The following is a 21514-nucleotide window of genomic DNA, read 5'->3' on the forward strand; positions in this document are numbered from 1 at the left end:
ATTCATTCCTCAATCATTGCCATCACTGGCTACTGTGGTAGAAACACTTCCTCCTGCCCCAGTAGGACTTAGGGCTATTTCTATTTCCTATTCCTCACATCACACTTACCCACTCAATAATCATGATACCCAGACTTGACTGGTGGTTTTATCACAGGCTTGGTTTATGTCTTATCAATACCGATTTTATGGGGTGCCTGGGTGGCTCAGTCAGTTGAGTATCCAACTTTGGCTCAAGTCATAATCTCACAGTTTGTGGACTTGAGCCCCAAATCAGGCTGTCTGCTGTCAGCACGGAGCCTACTTTGGATCCTCTGTCTCCCCCTCTCTCTGCCCCTCTCAGCTTCGCACTCTATCAATCTCTAGAAAATAAACTCTAAAAAAATACTGATTTTTACAGTGAGTATGAATTACACATTTGATCTTTAAATTGTGTTGGTTGGTTAAGCCTATGATGTTATGTGATTTAGTATCAACTTCTCAATTAAATATGATGAATTTTAAAAGTATACTTGTATATGTATGCAGAGACAGAGACAGAGAATGAATTCTCTGACAAGCCAAACTAAAACTCCAGTATGTTATCACTGTGCATAAGTAAGGAGGTGAAACTGACTTGGCCAGAGTAAAATGGACTGTGTTTGATCCAGCATTCAAAATGAAAAGGAAACAAAACAAAACAAAAACCAACCAAGTGAAAAGGAAACAAATATAATAGACCATCCAAACAAATTATGTTAAACTGTTTCCCCCAACCAATAAAAGATATCTCAAGAGAGGATTTTTTTTTTTTAAGAGAGGACACTTTCTTTATTTCTTTCTTTAATTTTGAGAGAGACAGAGACAGTATGAGCAGCATGAGTGTGAGGGGAAGAGAGAGACAGAGAGAGAGACAGAGCATAAACAGGGGAGGGGCAGAGAGAGGGAGACACAGAATCTAAAACGGGCTCCAGGCTCTGAGCTGTCAGCACAGAGCCCGACACGGGGCTCGAACTCATGGACCGCGAGATCATGACCTGAGCCGAAGTCGGATGCTTAACTGACTGAGCCACCCAGGCGCCCCAAGAGAGGACACTTTTTAAAAAAACAGACCAGTATTTGCCAGCATCAAAAATCTGTACCACAGATACTAATTTATCAATATCGTTGCAGAGCAACACCAGGATTTATCTAGTTGCTTCTTTTCCATCACATACAATTCTCTCTTAAATGTTCATGACATTTATTAAGTGCAAAGAGCCCTGACCTTTCCATGACATTATGCCTTTGTGCTTGGACATCTGTCTGCCTGGAATGCCCCCTTCTATACCACCTTCTAGCCAACCTTACCACCAACTTCACCTGGCAAGCTGCTCTGCAGGTTCCAAGGCCAATTTCAAATATTTCCTCTTTTCTGAAGGCTTCCCTGACTCCCTTAGACAGAGCAAGCTGCTTCCCCACCCTGATTTCTCAGCCTCACCTCGCTGCATTCTAAGCTCTCCCATCTCTATACCTCACTTCTCACGTGAACAACAAACAGGATCTTTATATGCATATACAGCAAATGTCAGGAACTAGTTACAGATATAATAGCACCAAACTAAGCATTTCATCCTGATCAGAAGGATGGAAAGATGACTAAAAAGGGAATAAATAACCGTTTTTAATCACTGTAATTCAATTTCATTTGCTACCATGTCCATTTGTTCAATGCCATGTTCCAAATAATTTCATTTTGTGAAATGTGGCATTAAACAATGTGACCACATCACCTTTCTTTTGTAATTTCTCCAATTTTCTACATAAAGTGCCTTGAGTCCCATTTAAAACAACTTATCACTTATAAGTAAACTACGGAAAAGGAAGCCATAATAAATATTCTCTCTCCATGGTTTTGCAATTCAAATAATAATCCTGGCTGTTCTTCTGGAAAAATAATTTTTATTTGCTGTCTCTAAGACATCCATGTTCAGCCAAGGTTTTGAACAAAGACACTAAAAGAACCTACTGCTACGAAAACTACCAATAACATTATCCTGAGTTCAAGGATCAGAAAGCAAGGAATCAAAATACGATTGACTTGAGCACTGGGTAGACTAGACATCACATATCTCAGCTGACCACTTCCTTGACTATGTACACAATTTCAAGGACAAATCTGGAGGACACCAGTTGGAACCCTTTGCCTTCTCTTGGGTCATAACTTCCCAAGCCTGCTATAAAAATCTCTACTACTTCTGCAGTTAAAATTAATCTCCTTGCCCCTCTCCTTTGTATCTCTTAACATTTAGCACTTTCTGGTCAGTCCAAAATCACTTATTTTTTAGTCTCCGTCTAATTTCCTTGAGGCCACGTAAGGACTGGGGATAGAAAAGCAGATTCTAAAATATTCTTTTAGGAAGACACTATTGAATACATACTAAAGCATTAATATGCTACATCCTGCTTTTGCCTTGGGTTGGTTTTGACACTTGGTATTTAAAATGCTAGCTAGCAGTATCCCTAGCCCATCTTCTCTGTGCCCTAGCAGTGAGCTGGCCTAGGAACTGGTTCTCTACAAAATTTGCTAGAGCATCAAATGGAACCATCACAGCAGGGCCCTCAGCAGAGGGAAAACTTGTCTTTGGAGGGAATGAGAGGTATGGACTCCTGCAGAAGCTGATGCCTAAATAAACACAAAAGGCAAGAAGACTGGGCTAGAAGTCCCTCCCTTTCTCGTGTTTCCTCAGTCAACAGATTCCTACCACAGGCAGTTTGCCTGGAAAGTTCTAGAAGCAAAGGCATCAGGGCAGAGGTCTTTCCATACCACCCATACAACTCCCTTGGAGATGAGGTACATTTGACTCAAGTAGCCTGTCTCGTTCTGGCATCCTGGGCCCGAAGGATAAGGAGGTAGAGTGATTATAGGAATGGTGTTTGCCATGTGCATGGCCTTTTTCAGTCTGAAATTTATCCTAATGACCTTCACATAGCGAGGAGCCAACTGTGAGCTTCCCCTCATTAGTGGACTCTCAAGTCCATTAACATTTTCTTAACACCCACTAGCCTCTCCTGGAGTGTAAGGAACCTGGTGGTTCTGGAAATAATCATGCTCACATGGTGAGTGGTATTAACTCCCAAAGGCTTCACCTTTGCCCCCCCTGTTTACTTTAAGATGAGCGTGGTCAAGGTCTTCCTAACAAATCTCAACTTTGCACCACAGAGCGGAAGCACGAGGACACAGGCATCGTTGTGAAACACGGAATGGATGGTTTGCTTCTTAACTTGCAACAGGGGCTCTGGCTAAGATCAGAATCTCCCTTCAACCAATTTTTTGGCGCTGGGGCGTTTTCTGTTGCCTCTGGAGAGTGGAGAGGAGGAGGCCAGGTCCCTCCATCCCTTGTGTCACTCCAGCACTTTTCATTACGGTTCCTTTGGTCACCTGCTAAAGGAATGTATAAAAACAGCCAGGTGAACCAGCATCACAGGGGACAGTTGGGTGATCCCTCAGCACAGACAGCGTGCAGGCAGAGTCTTTCCCAGTGATATGCCCATACGAGCTGCTTTCCTGATCTGCACTTTGGCTTGTGCTCAGGTTGCGGGTCATTTACAGTCACCTGCTGTTAACAGTTATGTGATGTGAAGTGATGACACGCCAGCACTTCTCCCCTCCGGACTTATGATCTCACCCAAGGGACTTTTAGTAGGTCATTAGGGCTTCCTTCCTTCTCGGTTTTCTTGTAGCAGAACCCAGGGATTTCCAAAGAAAATTGAGCACAGGGCTAACTTTCTTGCCCTTCCCTTTCGCAGAGGAATGTGATGACAAGCAGCCGCTGACCAGCAAAGAGGAAGAGGAGAGGCGCATTGCAGAAATGGGGCGCCCCATTCTGGGAGAACACACCAAGCTGGAAGTGATCATTGAAGAATCCTACGAATTCAAGGTATGCTCACCGACGCTGCCCACGGGGGAGGCCAGGCCCATCTCGGGACCCAGACTGTCCAGACTGCCGTCAATGTCAGGAACTGGCTCATTAACTGAGAATTTTTTCAGGGCAGAACTAGAATTAGAAAGGTAGGGAACCAAGAGGTCCTGCAAACTGAACAGTATCAGAACCAGGGGCCAGTGGGTGGCATCTGTCACTGCCCAGGGTCAGAGGTGCCCCAAAGGGAGGACTTTGTCTGAGGGGAGAGCAAGGAAGAAGCAAAGGTGGATTCCAAGAGATTGTGATGTGTGGAGGAAACCAAGCTCTATTTGAAGAAGCCAGTGAATCCATTAGAAGCAAACCGTTCACACTGCAGACAGGAGGCTTTTGTTCTGGAGGGGGAATGGGAAGCTCTCCCTATAAAACATCCACCCCATTGACAAGTTCTCATTTATAATTAGTCCTCCTCTTCAGATCCTAGGACATTTTAGCACAGTCAACATACTAAAGGTATATAGTGCCTGTGAGCAGAGAGTTCACAACTGAGCAGATGAAATTGGATTCCTGGTCCTCTGGATGATGAAAAGTCATTTTTCAGAAGTTAAGCAGATGGGCCTTAGGGTGAGCTTAGAATTTTGAGGCGAAACTTGCTGTCCATTTTAGCTGCTCCCGCTGTCCCTACTCTACCTCCCACCCGTCTCGTTCACACAGCCCTGACAGCTAAGACCCCAGGAGAGCCACACGCTAATTCTGGAGCGGGACATGAAAAGGAAGCTCGTTCTCTGGTTTTCCAGAACTACAAACACATGGTGCAGCTGCATCTTCCCCAATTATTTTTCAAAAGCAGACTCTGCTCCTATTTGGAAAACCAGAATGAGGATCCCAACAGGGACAATCAGGCCAGGACCTTAGAAGCCTCAGTATTTTATCTTGATGTTTCATAGTAGTGGCCTCTTTTCCTTTAGCTGGATCCATTAATTATTTTTTAAAATTAGTTCACAAACGGAGGTGCCTGAGAGGAGACAGGTAGAAGGGAAAATGTCTTTTTGCAATTGAAGTGAATTTTTTAAAAAAATAAAAAATGCAATTAAACGTTCCCCTTCAGGCTGCTGCAAATCTCTGTTTCTTTCACTCATTCCCATGCAAAGGAACAGGGGTAAACACTGGGACCGGTGCTTTCTGGGCAGACCCCAAGTATCGGAGCTCACCTGTTGTTTGATCTAGAACCTGCGGACTGACACACACATACACAGGTTCCCTGTGATCCCAGGGGTGCAGATACCTCAGACTGTCCATTTCCGCGGACCAGTCTGTCCAGATGTAGCCAACCTCACTCTTCCTCATGCCCCCTCTTTCCACCTGGAATCAGAGCGCCTGGTGCCACCTGCTATAACGGAGATTCTACTACTTGGCATTTCTGGGCAAGTTTGCCCTCCATCCCTCCAGGGCTCTCATGGGGAATAATTGTATGGGACAGCCTGCCTTATGGGACAGGCTTTATGGGACAGCCTGTATCTCCTTTATGGGACAGCCGGCCTTCCCCTTCCACGCACCCAAGACTAGGAAGAGCAGTCACAGAAACTTTCTGCAGGAAGCATCGGACTGGGCGTGGCAGGGCACGGTCTTCCAGGCGGCAAAGCGTTCTTGGGTCCAAAGCTCTCTCTCGTAACCACCCCAATGACCTGGACGTTTGAAAGCTCCCCAGTCTCTTTACAGAAGTCCACTTGTTCGGGGTTCTTATCTTTCTAGAATAGCTTCCATAGGCTATTTCCTCCCGTCTCCTCAAAGTTCACCAGTAGTTAGTTACTATTAAAAGGAAAGGGAGGTTGAGGGCATGTTCCTGAAGTGCCCTCGAATATCAATATGATGTTATTCTTTTAAGAAATTTATTTTTCTAGGCCCATGGCTGTTTTTAAAGAACCTATTCAGAGCTCTTAGAACTATATGAGAGACTTGAATCTGGGTGGCACCTCACAATGTGCCACTCTGCGTTTGCCTGCTGGGTTCCTGTTTACTATTTTGTGACTAAGGGTTTGGCTTCCTGACACCCACTGCTGATGGTGAGGCTATGACAATAGCCTACAGGTCCAGTGCAGTGAGAGTTCAAATTCATCTTACTTAGTGTCCCCTCTTCCCGTGGATCAAGGGAGGACACATATGCAAATTAAGCCCTCGGAGGAAGCAGGCTGTCCCACGGTCCCCCAGAGTCAACGTGAACCAAAGTTTACAATCTACCCTGGGTTTTTCATACACATAAATTTTAACTTTCATTTATTTTAAAACTTTGTTCTTTAGAGATGTTTCTTGAGGCAACTCTGTGTGTTTAACTATTACAGCAGTTTATCTCTTTAACTGTTTATCTCCCAGGTGATGGGATTCTCTGCCTTGGCATCAGAACAGAGGGCTCCTTTGGCGAGACCTTCCCCAAGTTTCCATTACAGTTAGGAAAAATCAAAGTCATTTCTTGTCATATCCTGCACAGAACTGTGAGTTGGCACCAGCCAAGACACTCAGTGTGCTTGATAAAATGGGGCTGAGTCCAGAGAGAAAAGACATGCCTGTCCTGTGCCTGAAGATACTGTGGCCAAGAGCAGTGACGGTTACAGCGGTTATCAGGGGTGCTAGCAGTTCTAGACACAAGGCTAGGGTGGAAAGGTCACCACCCTAAGGAAAACATCTAGCAAGGAACGATGTTGAAAATACAGAGTGGGCCAGTTGGAGGTGGGCCCTTTCATGCTTATTATCATCTCCATGTTCGGATGACTCTCGTTGAACTAACACACTTGACGTTCCGACTGAGCTTTGGCCTTCTGTACAGGCTGCTCAGATCACATTTTCTTCACTCCCAGTTGGCTGAGAACTTGCTCGCTCTCTCTCTCCCAAGCCATAGTCAGTTGACGTGCATTGCATTAAACGTGTATAGATGCTGACCTGAGACAAATAATATGTGTTTTCTGCCTCTTTGCAATTAGTGGGGATTCGAGGATGCTCTGACAGTAAGTGTGGATATGTGTGGTAGACTAGTCCACGCGATAGTCTCTCTGGGCAGGGTACCCTCATGTCCTGGGAGTGACCCTTCTCCCTGTAGTCGCTATGATTGGTGGTAGTGCTTTGGGTGTATCTGCCTGCTTGGTTCTCCTGTGAATGTTTGGCTGTTGTTGTTGTTACCTTAACTGACATTTAGAAAGTTAGAGGGTGCTCACTGTAGAAAGCCAAGTGCTTAAAAAGAAGTCTAAGAGAGAAAAAGAAGTCTAAAGAGAAAAGTAACAGGGAGGGAAATCTAGCGCAACATCAATTGCAATGTGCCCTAAACCATATGAATTAAACTTCTCTTGTCTCGCCTTTTCTTGTTTGCAACAGAAGTAGCGTTAGAGTGGCTTCTCTAACAGCCGCCAGGCTGACAAAATCAGTAGCCACAGAAAAATCCATTTATTGATGATCCTGCAGCAGAATTCTTGGGGCTCTGCTCTCTGGCTGCATTTCATTGATAAACCAAAGCACAATAATAACAGTTTTTAGTTCCATAATCTATCTGCCAATTCCAGCTATTCAGAAACGTGTAATGCTGAGCAGGCCATATACTAATTCAGTTATAGACAGGATGCCACAGTTGAAGCCAGGAAAGAAGCAAGTTCGTGAAGCATTCAAGGAGAAGGGATGGGCTTCTGCAATGTCTGCTCTTCTAAACACTGAGGCCATTCTTCACTGGCCATTAGGCAGTGAAAGAGGCTCGAATTTGCTATGAAGCAATTTCTATTTCCGAATGGTTCCAGCCAAGGGCTATGCTCATTTGCATAATCATAACAGTGTTTGATGTCAATACTGTTGTTCTGAGCCTAACATCCCGTACCCTTCGTAGAACTCTGGGGTTTCAAAATCACCAAGGTCTTAGATTTCCCAAGGCTTTAACCAACCCAACAGTTATCTTATTCTTTCCAACCCTTCTAGAGTACCGTGGACAAACTTATTAAGAAGACAAACTTAGCCCTTGTGGTTGGGACAAACAGCTGGAGAGAGCAGTTTATCGAAGCCATCACTGTCAGCGCTGGTGAGTACCTTTCTCTGCATGCTGTAAATGACAACGGCCCACACTGAGCTTGCTTTTCCTACTGGGACCACTTGGTCTATGTCAAAGCACCAATGACCTTCCAGGGTAAAATTAAAAGAGGAATAAATGTTTTGGTAGCATACCTGCACATTTCAGAGACTGCCTTGGACTTTCTAGATGAAGCACATGTCTTCAAACATGGCATTCTTCTCCATCTACACTGTGTCTTTCTTCCTGGAAATAGACAAGATAAACGTAAAGGCGTTTAAGGCTTTTGTGTCTCTAATTCACAGACAGCCAATCACGAGTCTTTGTCCGGAAATTTCCCTGAAGCAGGAGAAGTGGCCAAATGAAGGTCACTACGGAAGGAGCAAAATGCTAGGTGGGAGAAGGTGACATTAAGACACTTTATCACTACCATCTGTATAATTTTACACTCTCTTCAACCGTGTCTAACAGATCAGCGTTTGCACTGGCTCTAGAAGTGCAAAGGAAAATCCTACCAAAACGAAGTTGTTTTCAAACTCAAGGAGTCAGAGACCCGAGGGAATTAAATATAGAAAGAAAGGTCTTTTTCTTGGCTTCTCAAACCTTGTCCACTGTCTGTATGATCATATAAAGACAGAGGAAAGCCCCTCTCAAAGATGCATGAAAGCAACACCATTGTGGGATTTCCCCCCTTAATCCTTCCATTCCATCTTGACTGGTTCTTTCTCTTTAGCACTCCCCACAGGTCCATCTTCTACTGTTGCAGCTATTGAACAAGACTAGAATGTTCTAAATAGTGATTCCCACTGAAAAGTATGGAACCAACATCACTGGCCGTTAGGTCGTGACTGCTAACACAACCCCCTCTTTCCAATCTGCCATAGAATAATCTGACAGATGCTCCGAAGTGGGAACAGAGGGTGGTAGGATTTTTGTGCCTCTTTGTTATTAATGCTGTTTATAATCACACTTTGGTTTCTTGCAATTGAGTAAATAAAGGAAACTTATGAACCTTAAATAATGGGAAATTGCTTGGAGAGTAGATTTGGAATTTACATGCAAATTCTCCTTGGGGGAGGGGAAAACTCCCTGTGTTAGCCCCTTGGGGCTGCCTTTACCAAGTACCAGAGACTGGGTGTCTTACAAACAAGCTCACAGTTTAAGAGGCTGAGAAGTCCAAGATCAAGGCACTGGCAGATTTGGTGTCTGGTAAGACCTTACTTCCTGGTTCACAGACAGGAACTTCTGTCTTCTGACTTGTCCTCACATTGAGGAACAGGCAAGAGAGCTCTCTGGGATCTTTTTTATTTTTTATTGTTTTTTAAGTTTACTTATTTATTTTGAGGGGGGGTGGAGAGAGAGAGAGATCAAGCAAGGGAGGGGCAGAGAGAGGGAGAGAGAGAGAATCCCAAGCAGCCTCTGCACCATCAGCACAGAGCCCGTTGTAGGATTCGAACTCATGAACCATGAGATCTTGACCTGAGCCAAAATCAGGAGTCAGACGCTTAACCGACTGAGCCACCCAGGCACCCCTGGGGTCCTTTTTATAAGGGCTTTATCCTCATGGCCTAATCAACTTCCGAAAGGCGCCACCTCCTAATACCATCATATTGGGGATTAGGTTTCAACATATGAATTTGGGGGTGGGGGGCACAAACAGTCTACAGTACTCGCTCACTATGTCTTATGTTTTTCTTTAAACCAAACATTAGTATCTGAGGCATGAGCTTTATACTCCCTCTTCACAGAGTCAAAAACTAAAAGGACAAAAATGCTTGAATAAGAAATTGCTGATGAGACCAGTTGAAAACATTAAAAATAATGAAATTATTTTATGGGCTTTGTTACAGCAGAATCGAAACGTTAAAAACATTAAAAGTAGCATAAACTTTAATGAACCATTCCCAATGGTTCACAGGTCTCCTTTGGCTGCAGACGTATGAGCATTTATATAATGGTCACAAGCTGGACATCATTAATTCATTTTTCTACATGTCCATCATTGTTCTTGGTGGAAGAGATAGGACAGCACAGGAAGCAGACAAATACCCCAGCCCAAGTGGAGCTTATATTCTACCCAAGGAGGCAGCAAATAAGGCAAACAAAATCAAGTGTGTGTATGACAATGAGCTTATCATGGAGAGCAACAAAGCTGTGGAGAGAGATGAGAAATATACGTGAGGCTACACTCAACTGTGGCCAAGAAGACACCATCAATAGACACATTAGCCATGCATCTTCTTTTCGAGCAGTGGAGTGGGTTTGTGTTCGTTTATTCACACATTTTTGTAATTCACAGGGACCAGCACACACATTTAATGGCCAGTCCTTCACAGTGGCAAAAGGGCAGCTTAGAACGGTGAGAGAGATTTTGCCACACACAAGACCAAAGTTGTGATCCTGGTCAGAATAGGTATACAGCAAACCAACTATAAAGATGCTAATGCTTCCTTACTTTCAAGGGGCATATTTGGTTTGCAAACACTTTCATTTATAACGTTGAATTAAATCCTCTCAAAATCGTATGTGAGAGGTATTACGATTACCCTGATCTTCTAGAATCTGAGCCTTGGTGAGGCAATATGTCTTTGGAACAATGCTCAGAACCCCAGTCTTCCAAATGCTAGTCCAGTGGGCTCTCTACTACCCTTAAGAAAGAGAAGTTTCAAAATGAGTCAAATTGCTCCCTCCGCACCTCTGTCTGCTTGAGGGACTCTGGTTTTGTCCCCTCTCTTGGTGCCATGGTTTCAGCACTCTCACGATGGGACCGACTCCTGCCCAGATCCTTTGAACTGTTGTTAATGAATGAAATACAAAACCTCTCGAGTGTTCTTATTTGTCATGCAGCATGTTGTGTTTTATGTTACTAAATGACTGCTTGGGAATAACACAAAATTGCTCAGACATTTGCAGGCCGCTGGGTAAATTGACCTTATTTACAATTTTGAGACAAAATATCAGAAAAGCAAACCCATATTTTTTAAGCACTAAATTATTAGAAGGGCAGTTAGAAAGCTCAATATTTGTCATTATGATTAAATTTAAGTGTCTAAAGAATGTTAATGTTCTTCGGTTGTTAAATGGACAATAAAATTTGTAAAGCGGTATTGAAAACAGACTTTCATTGGATTTTAAGATTTCATTGCAAAAGAGTTGAGAATCAGAACCGTTTGCCTTATTAAAATATCAAATTGCTGTTAAACGGCTCTACTGAGACGCTTTTTCCTATGCAGTTTTCTGTGCAAAATTGAGTCTATCTATCTTGCCAAACAAATAATAATTTTGGAAATAGGATTTTACTTCTGTTTCTCACTGATTATGTTTAAATTAGTTTCGAGGTAACCCCCCGGCAGTCTTTTTGTTCCCCTGCTTTTCCTTAACTTCAGTTCCTGGGCTCAGTACCTGGGCTTCCCATAACCTGTTTCTGGGAACCAAGTTCTTAGAGTCTGACATTTGAAGAGTTCAAGGATTCATAAGACTCCAGAGATGAGGTAGGGTCTAGACAGTCTCGTCCCCGTGGTGGTCCTTCTGTCGCCTCCTGGGTGGGATACCAGGAGCAGTAGCATGAAGCAGTTAAGCGACCGTCGGGTGCTTCTAAGACGTGTCAGCAGACAGATGCTCTTCGACGAGAGGCTAGCACTCACTGCCATGTCCAGTATGAACTGTCCCCATGTCCTCCTCCTTCCCAGTGTCTCCATCCAGGCAGAATGGAGGGCCGACCTTAAGAAAATGTGTACCAGCTGGGATATAGAGGAGAAACGGTTAGGTCAAGGAAGATGGCAGACTCCATCTGGGTGAAGAGAACCAGATGCCAGTGCCCCAACTCCACAACCACCATATTGTTGTTCTTCGCAGCAGTCCTGGGCCATGGTGAGGTGAAGGAGAGTGGTTGCAAGCCTGGCTTTGGAGTCAGATGTGGATTTGTGTCCCAGATCTCCAGAAATTCTCTGGGTGATTCTGGACAGATTACCTCCCCTCTAAATCTCTGTTCCCTCAAACGTAAAGCAGAGATAACTAGTCCTCACCTATGGAGTTGCTATAAGGATTAGTCAAGGCAATTCATCTTTTCGTGAGGGCTGTTTCTACACTTAGATACCAGAGTTGGTTGTTTGGGAGACAAATCTTGTTGAAGAGTCTCCAACATGACCAAATTTTGTGTGAATACAGTCGATTCAGTTTAATTGCTGAAATGGCGAAGTGACTAAAAACCACCGTCCCTTTTGTAGTGAGTATCAGGCACACCACTGAATAGGTAAAAAACTGAGATTCAGAAAAGCAACAGAACTTGCTCAAGAAGCAAGGCTGGTAAATGGCAGCGCCACGGTACAGGTCAGCCCAGGATTCTCTCCAGGGTGAAGGGTTCACTCACTCGCTGTACCTGGGGACTGAGTCTGTGCCCGTGCACACACACACGGATACACGTATGGAACACACATCTGGTAGGGGATATCTGATATGCACAGACATGCACGTGTGTGCACATGAACACACAGGGACGCCCAGACGTGTGCACACACAGATACGCACAACGCGTACAGACATGCACGTGTATCTTACACAGCATGTATCTTTCGTCATTTGGATAATTGAGCCCAGCTTAAAATATGAAGGGTTTTTTCCCTTTAATATTCGTTAAGTCTCCCTAAGCCTAGTTTATAGGCCCATAGGGAGGATACACCAGCCAGTTCCCCAAACAAGAAGTATGTTTGCCTACATGCATCCATAGACTTCTCCTGCCTCGTAATTTGTGACCTTCTTTAAAGAAAGTCAACACGCTGCCCTCTCTCTTATCTGGTAATTTTGGGGATCCAGCACTAGGGATTTTTCCGGAATTCTTTTACTACTTTTGACATAGAGTTTGCATATCCAACATAGTATCTGCTGGCATCCTCATAACAAAGGAACACTCCAAGGCAGCAAAAGAAAAAAAAAAATCCTTCTCGCGGTCTCGGTTCTGTATCTTACCAGCTATAAAACCTTGACGAAGTATTTAACCTTTCTGAATTTTCGTTTCAGCAGCAATGGAATGAGAAGGTTGGACTAGGCAAGTTCTAAGAAAGACCCCATCCAGTATTGAAATTTGGGAGTTCTGTCAGCAGACAGCATAGTGTTAGAGTACCCCTGACAGCATTGTGTTTCACGGCCCACCTGATTTCGGCAATGGAAACCTCTATTCTTCCCACCCACCCGGCTTAAGTTAGCTCTTCTGCACAGTTAACAGTATACGGTCCACACCCATTCTCCCAAAAGGAAAGGGACAGGAAGATAGTCTTTAAAGTGTAGCCTCAAAGAATCTAAGTGAGATGATGCTTTGAAAGTGCTGAATTTTCTTCCTGCTCCTTAATGGGAAATCAGAAATGTCTGTGAAATCTGTAGGACAGACATTCAAAACTCGGCCAGGCTGGTGGATGCGGCTGGCCTGTCCACACTCACTCCACTTCACAGTAGACTACAACCAGAGACCCGACTTCAGCTACAGAAGGAGGGCATGCTCTCCCAACGCCTACCAAGCCAGTGTGGAAACTAGTTCGGGTTTGGGGGATGCTTCGTCATCAACTCATCATCCATGCATGCTATGTGGAGAAATAAGTGTTCTCAATTCAATTGAATTATTTCATAGCAAAAACTGTCAACTCCGGTGTTCCAGACAGTAATTCACTTGAAAATACTGTCAACTTGACGACAGACCCACTCCATAGGCCTAAATGAAAATAATAAAAATGGTGCCTCAAGTGGGCATGGGATTGCCATGCAATCTGGTCTAAGCAGGAATCATGCTAGCATCTCTCCTATTACTGAACACCGTTAAGGAAGAGGCACTCTCATTACTTAATGTGTTAACCCTGGGTCATTTGAAAATCCCATTTAAGCAGTTTAAAAAAGTGCTGCTGGGTCAAGTTTGGCACAGCTTCAGCATAACTATAAGACAATCAGGAGGAAGGAAAGGAAGGGAAGGAAGGGAAGGAAGGGAAGGAAGGGAAGGAAGGGAAGGAAGGGAAGGAAGGGAAGGAAGGGAAGGAAGGAAGGAAGGAAGGAAGGAAGGAAGGAAGGAAGGGCTGGCAAAGTAGAGGGAGAAGGTGCTAGAGACTGGGAGTTTCCATTTTGCCCTGTTTCTTGTGTGACTATACAGATTCTTAATTATCCTTTACCTACAAATGATAAGCTGACTTTTTCATTTAATGAACAAGGGTGTGCTGGTTTCATGAGAAATAAGCACAACAGCCTATACCTCTGTATGAAATTGTGGCTCACATCTGCTTAAACAATATTACCATTTATTCGTTGTCTTCTACATGGCCGATGCCCTCTATTATTTCTAATCCTCACAGCTATACCCTAAGTATTTTTTTTTTCCATGAGCTTACAGTCCTGAGGTTGCTTCTATAACGTGTTTCGTTAGGGTCACACAACTAACAAGTGTCCAGCTAGAATAGGAAGCCCCATTGTTTTGAGTTCAAAGTTGATAAGCTTTCAGTGAAACCCTGGGTGTCCCTCCCACAATTTTAAAAAAAATTTTAAGGTTTATTTATTTGAGAGAGAGAGAGAGAGAGAGAGAGAGAGAGAGAGAGAGAAGGAAGGAGGGGCAGAGAGAATGGAAGAGAAAGAATCCCAAGCAGGGTCCACACTATCAGCGCAGAGCCCGATGCAGGGCTCGATCTCCCCAACTGTGAGCTGAAATCAAGAGTTGGATGCTTAACTGGCTGAGCCACCTAGGTGCCCTGTCCCTCCTACAGTTTTCATTCAGGTCTTAAGTGGCTAGATTTCAAATGAGTTAATGCAAGAGAAAGGGACAAAGTTGACGAGTCCTTTACTCTTGGTTACACACAGCGAGTGAAGTGTTTAGAAATGAGTCTGCAAGCACTGGACAGAGGCACAGAAAGACCAGAAAGAATACCAGGTGCGGAAATGGACAGGTTCAGTCACTGCAAGGCTAATCCCATCATGAGGAACCCAGAAGGGCTTCCACATTCTTTTTGTGATCTTGGAATTGTATTTATATCTCCTGCTAGAAATCATGTCAGGTCTTCAGAAACAAAACAGAATCAATGCCCATTCCTTTTTTCGAGCTCCTGCTGTTTCCCAGTGGTATGATCAGCAATTCAGGCAGGTTTTTCATGCTCTGCACCACCAGCATGCTTGAACTAATAGGAAGAACGATTATTTTAAACTCTAACAGGAGATGTGAACAACACTGTTGCCCTCCAACTTGGTTCTCGTTCCTTCTTCTAGTATACAGCTAAAATATTCACGTGCATTGCGATAGTGCACGTAACATGGGTGACAGCATTTCATGTAACAATCGTCCACTGGAATCTCTGGCTTATCTGGAGACTTGAGTTCAAATGATCAAAGAGCCGCCGACTAGTTGGACGGCTCTAGACAAATCTTCTAACGTCACTTGTGAAATTAGGGGATTGGAATACGTGACGTCAGTCTCTGGAACATGGAAATATGAAAGGGTCCCCTGATGGACCCTTCATTTTCAGCAATAAATGTCAACTTGCTTTCCCTGGTCCTACTACTTGAAACTTAAAGCTCTGACTTTAATCAAGTGGAGTATCTGCCTTACAGTACACGTTTGATAAATTGGGTAATTACACCAACGTGGCTGAAGCTCATTTGAGACATCTAATGTTTAAGACACACCATCTGATGGTTACATTAACTAAATTCAGTAGCTGCTCTTCCTTGCTTTGAATTAGATATTAAGAAATAAAGCTTCTTTACCTTTTTATCAGAGTCCTTTTCAAAACTGCCCTCCCTGAATTATAAGTTATAATTTTAATGTTTAAAGTATAATATTTGAAAAGTATTGTTTTATCTTTCCTTAGAGTTAGAATAATTCTTCATGATGTCACTCACTATAAAGCATGATAAATTCCTACTTTAAAGACATTTTATTTTCCCAGCAAATTAACTTTTATCACTTCTGCAGTTAGAAAATCATAACTGTATAATTCGATGTCTCCTTATTCGCTCTGGCTGTCAGAAAGCTCACTTGATGTTTTTTCCCCAACTGGTCAAAATTCACTCAATTCACGTGTCTGAAAGCCTCCTTTATTTATGCTTTCTTTGGATATTTGTGTCCTATTTTATCTTAAAGTATGTTATGCTCTGTTAGTAGGTACGGATCCGCTCAGATCCTCTTGGAAGTAGTAAGAATCTAAATTAAAATCCTTTTTAGTTTTAAATAACAGCAGATCTGTCCTGTTGACCATTATTTCTCTAGCACTTAGGACAATGTTAAGCGATGACAACTATTTGTGGAAAAAGAATGAATTTATGTGTGAGTCAATGTTTTTCAATCTACATGTAACTGGATTAAAAGCCTGTTTTCACTACATCATACAGCTATGTCTGATCTACAAGAAAATCTATATAAATACGTACAGACTCTCATACAGACAGATGCCATGTTTCAAAAACGTTCAGGCATACATAATTCTTGTCTAATAAATACAAATACATAGAACATGCAGATACTCATATGCATGTGTTTGTACACATAAAGTATTTTTTGTACGTTGCAAATTGAATGTACAAATCTATATTTAAAGTGGCTTTTTTCTGTCAGTTTTCTTAGTGGAATTTTACCGGTATTTAACTGATAATCCTGATCCTAACTAAGAAAGAGGAAAGGCACAAGGCATGAGGAAGAAAGGGTTACAGAAATTTCCAGAGAGAAAACTATTTGGGGCCCTATTCGCAGGTTAGGCAAAGCAAATCTAGAATATCTATCATCTTAAAAATGTCAGTGGTGACAGGATAAAATGTTGAACCAGGTAGCTTTGACCCTGTTTTAGAACAGCGCAGGCCAGCTACACAGGGGCGGGAGTATGAGAGGGTGGGAGAAATAAGCAGTTATCTTCTGTCCCTTGGATATGCGTTAGCTGGTATTTCTGAAAAGAATATTGGCTTGTTGAGCTGTTTTTCTCTTAAATTGCTTATTACAAAATCTTCAGGAAAACACAGTGCTGAAGGGCTCCAGAATGATTCAGCGGCTCTTATTTGTAAGCCTGAAGTCACGTCTCTGATGCAGCTTTTGTCTGGAGAGGCAGCAGCTCAGCTCTGCAAACAATGCTCCATCACTGGATCCAGTAGGTCTTTTGTTGGCGTTGGCTGCTGAGATGCGAATACAGTTCTTCTAGCGGTTGCTTACAAATCAATGCATGAGGCATGGGGGGCATTTCATCCCTAGGCGAGAGCCTTCGTACACTGTTTTCAGTGGGGGAGACATTTCGGCATAATCCAAAGAGGTGGAAGGAGGAGAAAACATGGCCACGGCCACCACATACACACACCCCAAAGGCAGAGGGGAGCCTCATAAAAGTGACTTGCAGCATTATCTCTTGCTGTTCAGTCTGCTTTCTTGGTAAAGACCGTGTCATGCTGGTTCTTGCAACCAAAGCCACTTACCTGAAGCAACAGGCTTGGACACACACCCCCACCCCCACCCCATTTCAGCTCTCCTGCCTTGCCGTTGTCTCAACACGTCTGGCTTGGTGTTATGTCTTCTGTCCTATTAAGCGCATCTTAGGGGCACCTGGGTGGCTCAGTCGGTTGGGCGGCCGACTTCGGCTCAGGTCATGATCTCACGGTCCGTGAGGGCTGTGAGTTCGAGCCCCGCATCGGGCTCTGTGCTGACCGCTCAGAGCCTGGAACCTGTTTCAGATTCTGTGTCTCCCTCTCTCTCTGACCCTCCCCCGTTCATGCTCTGTCTCTGTCTCAAAAATAAATGTTATAAAAAAAAATTAAAAAAAAAAAAGCACATCTTAGAACAGAATCTGCCCAGAGCTAAAAAGGAGCTTACTGAGCAGCTATTCCAACCTCCCCTTATTTTGATAAACAAGAAACTGAGACCAGAGAGGGAAAGTGTCTCATCCAAGGTCACACAGAGCCTGTTTTAGAATTGTTGGCCCTTGCCAAACTTCATAGTATTGCTCTCATTTTTTTCTTTTAGAGTTGGTATTTGTAGAACCAGCACCTTAGCACTTATTCCATCCATGCCTGGCCCCTGATCTTCCCCAAGGACCTCTGAGTCTCTTGATGATGTGATACTTTAGGGCTAGACAAAGCAAAGACCAAAACTTTCCTGAGTCAACAACTCTGCAGCACTGAATGAGTGAACCATCTCACCAATGGTGGACAGTTTCCTGTTCACACAAGCCGCACAGCAACCCTGTGCAGTATGTATCCATGAACCCATTTATGAGATGGAGGAACAGAAGTTAGGATTCAGACCCCAACCTATAGGTTCTGATTCTAGACTCAATCCTCCTTCCATCTTGTCACACTTGTGACTCCAGAGTTTAATGCCTGTAGGCCATAGGCTTAGTCCTTTTCTTCACACTATGCTCTTGCCTCAGGGCCTTTGCACAAGCTGCTTCCCCACACACACAAGAAAGGCTTTCCCTCTGTTTGGATGTTCTCACCATTAAGGTATCAGCTTCCAGGTCACCTCTTCAGAGGAGTGTCTCAACTACCCAGTCACTAGTGTGAGAATAAGCCCACTGATCCAATCAAAGGAGGGACACGGAGACTTGGAGCACACTGAAGTGAGGCTTCAATCAACGTTCTTGCAAGAGCAGGTATCTGATGGACAGGCACACTCAGGGTAGTTACAGCAGACAATTTATCCCCCAGCATATAAGTCCCACCCCTGATTCCTCATTGGCTGAGTTCTACAGAGGTTACAGCCTTACCTGGACGTCACCTCTGCCCATGTAAAGCAACAAGTAGTCTGATTGGAACAAATGTACATTTCCTGAGGTGACTCAGAGATTTACAGTCCCTCCTTTGTTCTTCGGTGCATGCTCATTGCAAAGCCTGCGAAAATAAGCCCAAGAGATAGAGAGGGGGGAAAAGACCAAAAAGTGAAGTGTCCAAGGGTCTGGGACTCCATTGTGGTGGGAGTGGGGTTCATACATATTTTCATTAGGTTGGAAACCTATTGTTAACTAGACAGCACAGCTTTTATTTGATATTTCTGAAAATGAATCACCTCCCTTACTTCTCACACGAATACACTACTTGACTTCACTGTCTTCCTAGCCCATATCAGTATCTGAAATCATGAGGTTTGTTCATTTGTTTTACTTGATTGCTATCTATCTCTCCCGGTCAGAATGGAAGTTCTGTGGGGTTTTATTTGTGTATATTTCCAATGCCTAGAACTCTCCCTGACACACAAGTTATTACTAAATATTCACCGAAAAAAAAAATGAATGGTACAAATAAAGTCACTCTTTCAACCACTCCATTCCCTTTAAAGATTGACTACAGATACTGGTCCAGGTTAGGGGTTCGGCCTAGAGTTGCGTACAAAACAGCGATGTAAAATATTCTTAGAGTTCCGACCCATAAACTTAATCTCATTTGTTCCGTGCTTTAACCAGATAAGAAAAATGGGCCATAGACTTATAAATAAGGAGAGGGAAAGAGATCTTTTTAAGATGGTTTATATGGAAGAAAACCATCACCAGAGCTCCATCAGGGCTATTATTTATGGAAAATTAAAAAGCTCCTGGCAGACAAACTTGATTGTCAACATCCACTGTAACCAGCCTACCCTTTATGGAAAGTGCACACAAGCACTGGGAATGGAGGTACCCCATCTGGATGAGCTAATCCTCCCGTCCAAAACAGATTTTACTACATAGAAGCATACAGCTTCTTTTAAAAACTTCATTTATCTTGTCATCAGAACTAATGATGGGGTTTTGGAATGGTAGGGGTTCAGAGCTGACAGCCAGGAAAGAATTCTTGAGACTTCTTTAGCATAAAAAGGTGATTTTATTAAAGTATGAGGACAGACCCATGGTCATAAAGAGCTGCACCGGGGTTGTGAAGAGTGACTGGTTATATACTATGGAGTTGGGGGGAGATAAAGTCAAGAGGTAGTTTCCAAAAGGATTTTCATATGCCGAAGCAGATTCACAGGATGTGGGAGGCCTAGGCATTGTCAAGCTAAGGTTGTTTGTCCCTCTAGCAAAGCATTAACATTAAGACAGTAGAGAGTTACTGGGGAAATGTTATTCTCTTTATTTGCCTCAAGTATTTGTCAATGGGCTGCAGGTTATAAGGAAATTTAATTTTACCTGCAATTTCCTTCTTGCCTCTGTTCCCCATATCATTATGGAGGGGTGATTTTGGGGGCTCCTGGAAACTGAGTCTACAGGTTTCTGGAGATTAGGTTATTGATAAGATTGCCTTTTGCTTATAATTTACTAATGTATTTGTAAACTGATGGAGACTGATGTCTTGCCTGTGATCTTTAACCATTTGTTTTCCCCTTTGTTCTTGGACAGCCCCTGGGGAGGGGGGCGTGCTAGCTTGTGCTTTGCCCTCAACTTGCCTTATGCTCTCTCATCACTAAGGATTAAATTAGTAATAGCTATCCTCAATTTCCAGGAGTGGAAACTGAAGCACATGGAGAATCTGTGCCCGAGAACATGTAAATCACTTCATGAAGTCCCTTTGTTGTCAGCGGCAGGCCTATTTACTGGGGCCTCGCTGAAAATCACAACAGAGAGAAGGAAACACGGGCAAGCAGATGAGGGGTGCTAAGTAATTGCAATCATTTTGTATTGTGTGAACCAAAGCCATGATTCTAATTTTAGATACTAAGTGTACATCGCCACCTTGCCAGCAAATCAACTCACAAACCTCGAGATCAGAACAAAATCTCACTGGGGCACCTGGGTGGCTCAGTCAGTTAAGCGTCTGACTTCGGCTCAGGTCATGATCTCACGGTGAGTTTGAGCCCCCCGTCAGGCTCTGTACTAACAACTCAGAGCCTGGAGCCTGCTTCGGATTCTGTGTCTCCCTCTCTCTCTGCCCATTCCCCACTTGTGCTGTGTCTCAAAAATAAATAAACATTAAAAAATTAAAACAAACAAACAAACAAAAAGAACAAAGTTTCATCGAGTGATCTTGAGACCAGGAAGGCAGGCAGGGGGCAGGGGGTGCTGGGGGTAGGGGTGGGCAAGAGCTCCTGAAGAGCTGGATTCCTTCTGTTTGCTATGCAGAGAGAGAGATGTTTGCCACCAGAATGAAAAGGTTCCCACTTCTCAACAGGGCCAATATAAACCACCAGTAGAGGATTTTCCCTAAGATGAAAGGAAAATCAGACTCTTGCAGAAGAAGAAACTAGGGCCATCCATCCATTCCCCCAAAAGAGCATTCAGTATTTTATACATGATGTATGCAGAGGGTTATTTTAAGGAGAGTATTTTTAGGAGTATTTAAGGAGAATATTTTAATGAGCTTAGATTTTATCAGGTTGGATTTCTGCTGGACAAACCACAGAGAATTTTTTCCACTGGAAACATTGGGTCAAGTTAATCTCAGTGAAGTGGTGGAAAGAGGTTCAGATTTCATAACCAAGTCACTTAAACTCTTCGAGGTTTGGTTTCACCTTTAAAATGGAGAAAATAATACCTCCTTGACCAGATTGCTACAAGGACGAAGATTAGATGGGATGTATCTGTTTACCCGTGTGCATGAGAGTACGCACTCAGTAAGTGAACCTGAACTCCTAGCTTGATCACAGCAGTATCTTAAGAGAATCCAGTCTTCATGCTGCTCTGCGTGTGAG

General features: G+C 43.5%; 1 protein-coding gene across 1 annotated transcript in view; it reads left to right on the forward strand.

Annotated features, from left to right (window-relative positions):
- The window catches only part of SLC8A1 (solute carrier family 8 member A1), a 308733-nt gene that overhangs the window by 252148 nt on the left and 35071 nt on the right, over positions 1-21514 (forward strand). The window contains exons 5-6 of the mRNA XM_047069212.1: positions 3769-3899; positions 7830-7929. Coding sequence (XP_046925168.1) covers positions 3769-3899; positions 7830-7929 — 231 coding nt within the window. The remainder of the gene's footprint in view (positions 1-3768; positions 3900-7829; positions 7930-21514) is intronic.

This window comes from Lynx rufus, unplaced genomic scaffold, assembly GCF_022079265.1.
Source record: "Lynx rufus isolate CCGP_SWC_20201006 ecotype Redwood Valley unplaced genomic scaffold, mLynRuf1.p SCAF_8, whole genome shotgun sequence".
In the NCBI taxonomy this organism is placed as follows: domain Eukaryota; kingdom Metazoa; phylum Chordata; class Mammalia; order Carnivora; family Felidae; genus Lynx; species Lynx rufus.